Genomic DNA, 5,124 nt, shown 5'->3' on the forward strand with positions numbered 1-5,124 from the left:
GTACATAACGCTGACGCGCCATCGCTGCCCCAATCCAGAGATCGTAGGGTTTCACCCGAGACCAGGAGGCGAGGGACAACGGCGCCACGGGCGTTGCCAACCTCGCGAATTTTTTTAAGGATCGGACGCATTTACGATGTCATCCCTGTTCGTGGTAGTACCCTTTTCTCGCGAAACAGCAGTTATTTTGTGGGTCCGCGCCATGTAAGGGTCCTGCAGCAGGAAATCTGTAGTGCCGTCGAGTAGATTCGAGTGGCCAGTGACTCCGGTAGTCCCGTCCGTCATTCCCCACGCGGAGGCGACGCGACCCAGCCAAGTTTCGAGCCCGTCGGGCGTCGGCGTCGCCAATGCGAGAAATAGCCCCGAAAACCACATGGCGAAGCGTCCGAAATTTCCACGGCCTGACAATCCAAAACCCCTCGAACGGCCCGGAGGAGGCTCCACCTAGCCGCTGACCCCTCGTCTCGTCAACTCCTCCCAATCCCCTCGGCTCCCGACGACCGGCCGGCGAGATGGCGGAGGCGGTGGCCGGCTGGCTGGTGTGCCCGGTCATACGGATCGTCGTCGACAAGGCCAAGTCCTGCGCCGCCGACCGGATCAGGTGGCTCAACGGCGGCGTCCCTGATGCGCTCCAGCAGCTGGACGGGGCGCTCACGCAGCTCCGCGCCGTGGCGAGCGCCGTCGAGCGGAGCCGCGGCGGCGGCGACCTCGACCGGTGGCTGCTGCAGCTCAAGGACGCCGTCTACGAGGCCGACGAGGTCGTCGACGAGTTCGAGTACCGGACGCTCGGCCCCCCGCGCTCCCCCCTCGTCAAGATCGGCAAGCAGCTCGTCGGCACCGACGAGTCGCTAAACAGGCTCAAGGGCGTCATCAAGAAGCTGGACGGCATCAACGACAGCTCCGGGCGGCTGATGCAGGCGGCAGGCCTCCAGCCGTCGTGGTCCGGCGAGTTGAGCGGCCACCCGCCCACCCCGGTCGGCCCGGCCACAGGCTCGCTGCTGGAGGACAGCGAGGTGTTTGGGCGCGACGCGGAGCGGAAGAAGATGGTCTCTTGGCTGGTCGCCGCCAGTCCGCCCGACCGCGCAGATCCGCGCGCCGCCGCCATCCCCGTCGCCGCGATCATTGGGCTCGGCGGGATGGGGAAGACCACGCTGGCGCGCGTCCTGCTCCACGACGATTTGGTGAAGGAAACATTCAATCTGGTGATGTGGGTGTGTCCTTCTGCCACTTACCACAAGGTCGGGCTCGTGAAGCAAATCCTGCAGTCTGCTGGGGTAGAAGTTCCTGACAACATGAACAACTTTGACTGTCTCCAGAGGCGGCTCGAGGATGCCGTGTCATCCAAGAGGTTCCTGCTGGTTCTCGACAATGTCTGGAACAAAGGGGGCATGGACGAGGATAACTGGAGCGAGGTCTTGGCTCCTCTCAGATGTGGCCAGCCCGGCAGCAAGATCATGGTCACCACCAGGAAAAAGATTGTAGCAAACCTGCTGAAGGCGAGCAAGCTGGTCCCGTTGGACGGACTGGCGTTTGCGGATGTCTGGTCGCTGTTCACGAGGATTGCTTTCAGCAATGACAGCGCTGACAAGCATCCGGCGTTGCAGGCAATTGGAGAGCAGCTTGTTCACAAGCTCAAGGGGTTGCCATTGGCTGCCAAGGTCGTCGGCGGGATGCTCAAGGCTTCCCGGAGTATCAGTCACTGGAAGAGGATCTCGGAGATGGAAAGCTATGCCAATGTAACCTCAACGCTAGAGCTGTGTTACCGGAACCTGCAGGAGCACCTGCAGCCATGCTTTGCAATCTGCAGCATATTTCCGAAGAACTGGCGGTTCAGGCGTGACAAGTTGGTTAAGATTTGGATGGCCCTGGATTTCATCCGGCCAGCTGAAGCTGATGGGAGGAAACTGGAGGATGTAGGGAAGGAGTACTTTGATCAACTTGTGCAGGGGTCCTTCTTCCATGAACGCAAAGAGGGCCATCAGAATTACTATTACATTCATGACCTGATGCATGACCTGGCAGAGAGTGTCTCACGAGTTGACTGTGCAAGAGTTGAGAGTGCTGAGGAGAAGCAGATACCTCGTACAGTTCGGCACTTATCCGTTACTGCTGATGCTGTCACGCAGCTCAAAGGCCGGTGCGAGCTCAAAAGATTGCGCATGTTCATAATTCTAAAGCATTCCTCGTCTTCTCTCAGTCAGTTGCCAGATGATATCCTCAAAGAATTGAAGGGTGTCCGTGTGCTTGGTTTGGATGGCTGCGATATGGTTGATCTGTCGGATAAAATTGGTCAACTGATGCACCTCAGATACCTTGCTCTTTGCAAGACAATTACAAGGCTTCCACAGTCATTGACAAAACTGTTCCTTCTTCAGACCCTAAGTATCCCTAAGAGGTGCCGCCCCGAGCAGTTTCCGAAAGATATGCGGAACTTGAAATATTTGCGCCATCTGGATATGGACAGGGCAAGTACGTCGAAAGTTGTGGGTATTGGGGAACTGATTCATCTCCAGGGATCAATTGAGTTCCATGTTAAAAGGGAAAAAGGTCATACGTTGGAAGATTTGTATGATATGAATGGTCTCTGCAGAAAGCTCCATATCAAGAACCTTGATGTTGTATCCAGTAAACAAGAGGCCAGCAAAGCTGGCCTGAGAAAGAAACAGGGTATTAAGGTGCTGGAACTAGAATGGAATTCCACTGGTAAGAGTGACCCTTCTGTCGATGCTCAAGTGTTAGAAGGCCTTGAACCGCACCCGCATGTTGAAGAGGTCCGTATCAGAAGATATCATGGTGATAAGTCACCGTGTTGGTTGGACATGAGCTTCAAGTTGAAGGAGGGAAGTACACCGTGCCTACTTAAATCTTTATATTTGACCAACTGTAGGAAGTGGGAGGTCCTGCCTCCTCTTGGGCAGCTTCCCTGCCTGAAGGTTTTGCATTTGAAAGAGATGTGCTCACTGAGACAGATTGGCAGTGAGTTCTATGGAACCAAGTTGATTGCATTTCCATGTCTGGCAGAACTTGAATTTGATGATATGCCACAGTGGGTTGAGTGGACCAAAGAAGAGAGCATGACCAATGTTTTTCCCAGGCTCCGTAAGCTGAATCTTTTGAACTGTCCCAAATTGGTTAAAGTGCCTCCTTTCGCTCAGTCCATCAGGAAGGTCACTGTCCGAAACACAGGGTTTGCTTCACACATGAAGCTATCCTTCTCATCATCGTCGAGAGCTTGCAGTGTTGCACTAGAGACATGTTGTGCCACCATCCTTACAATAGGTTTGCTGCACCGGCAACAGGTGGAAGCAGTCGCAGTTTTGACTCTGCGGCGCTGCCAAGGCGTAAATTTTGAGGACCTTCAGGCACTTATCTCACTGAAGAAGCTGCATATATCCCATCTAGACATAACAGATAAGCAGCTGGGTACTTGTTTGCGAGGTTTACGATCACTCACCTCTCTGGAGATAGACAACTGCAGCAACATAACATCTCTTCCACATGTTGAGAGTTCGAGCGGATTGACGACGTTGCACATTCGACAGTGCTCCAAGTTGTCCTCTCTGCATTCCTTGGCGAGTTTTGCAGCACTGGAAAGCATGTCGGTCGACAATTGCTCCAAGCTCACCTTAGAGTCTTTCCCTGCCGACTTCATCAGCCTCAGTTCTCTGAGAAAATTGAACATAATGTGCTGCACGGGGCTGGAGTCGCTGCCAAACGGCTTCCCGTCTTCACTGCAAGTTCTTGATCTGATTGGGTGCAAGCCAGCGCTGTTGAACCAGCTGCAGCTCAAGGACGGGCCAGAATGGGATAAAATAGCTCATATCCCGATTAAACGGATCCATTGACCAGAGGCTCGTTGTGTTGGTGCATCCGATGCCGTTATCATTCAGTTCGTTGTCGCCGTTCAAGAATGCCACCTTTCCTATGAAATGATCAGATAGAATCGACGCGGTATGTGCATTTCAGATTACATAGTCGATGTCTGCCATTTGTGTGTGAAATTCTAGTATGCAAGATGAGAGATGCCGGATGGATCTGTATCCCTCCTGTATGTATGTAATGTGTGAAATTCTAGTATACTCATACGTTCTGTATGTAACTAATGTGCCCTTTTGGCTGATGTACATTCTCATTACTCTTTCTCTTTCTGTTTGTAGCCTTGCTGCGATTGACTGAGCTGTTAACAAATGTAATCACTAGCTAAATTGGATCGGTGTTATTTCTTTTCGTTGCTTCAACTTGTCCCCCCTTTACGTTGATTGGTAAATAACAAAATGTGGGTCAGATTTCAGTCCACAACGCATACGTCACATGTACTACTTTTATCATTGGGATTTTTTTGTTTTTTTGCTCTAGTCTGAATTCTGAAACATGTTTCAGCACACAACACCTACGTCAGGACCTTTGGATCAAGTGCTAACTTGATCCTCCTTTTCCTGGTCTACAATTTGAAATTTTAAATTATTTCAATCACGGCATACTACAGAAACCCTTTTTTTTGCAAGTAACCAATTTCAGGATATGATTAGGAGTAATTATGGCTGATAAAACCAATGTTAATATTTTCATTCAGCATATCATTTTCCATATAATAAAAGTTTCGAAAAGCTTGAGAGACACCCACTTTTCTGAACGAAGGGAGCACCGCAAGGTACCATTTCAGACATTCGCGCCTTATATATTTTTTTTTCTCAATAAAGGACAATACACACTCAGTTTGTAAATCAAGAACTAGTCTAGACATTGAGGATGCACAGGGACAAATTATTAAATAAAAGAGAGAACAAATAACATGACGCCCAAAGTGTCCTCAAGGCGACCAAGGGCACCCTACACACCATTGATTACGAGTCGAGGGACTAGTCGAGACTAGTCGCTAGACTAGTCTATGAGTCGCATTCTGGGTGTCGACTAGAAATCTCGTGTAGACTAGTTCGCCGAGTCGAGGAGTCGAAGGACTAGTCGTAGACTAGTCTAGACTAGTCGTGCACCTTGAGTCGTTCGACTCAATTTTTTTATTTTTTTAGGGATTGGGAGGGGATAAGTGAGCCAGCCACCCTGCCCCTTTCCTCCATTGCTTATGCTCTTTATGGATCTGCACTGGCCCTTTCCCTCCATTGCTTC

At 51.0% G+C, this 5,124-nt stretch overlaps 1 protein-coding gene across 1 annotated transcript; it reads left to right on the forward strand.

The window, feature by feature from the left end:
* The first annotated feature begins 330 nt into the window (after positions 1–330).
* LOC119279574 (putative disease resistance protein RGA4) lies at positions 331–4,227 on the forward strand. The gene has a single exon (XM_037560777.1). The coding sequence runs from the start codon at positions 513–515 to the stop codon at positions 3,843–3,845; it is 3,333 nt and encodes a 1,110-aa protein (XP_037416674.1). The 5' UTR covers positions 331–512; the 3' UTR covers positions 3,846–4,227.
* Positions 4,228–5,124: the final 897 nt, after the last annotated feature.

Source organism: Triticum dicoccoides, chromosome 1A, assembly GCF_002162155.2.
Source record: "Triticum dicoccoides isolate Atlit2015 ecotype Zavitan chromosome 1A, WEW_v2.0, whole genome shotgun sequence".
NCBI classification, from domain to species: Eukaryota; Viridiplantae; Streptophyta; class Magnoliopsida; order Poales; family Poaceae; genus Triticum; species Triticum dicoccoides.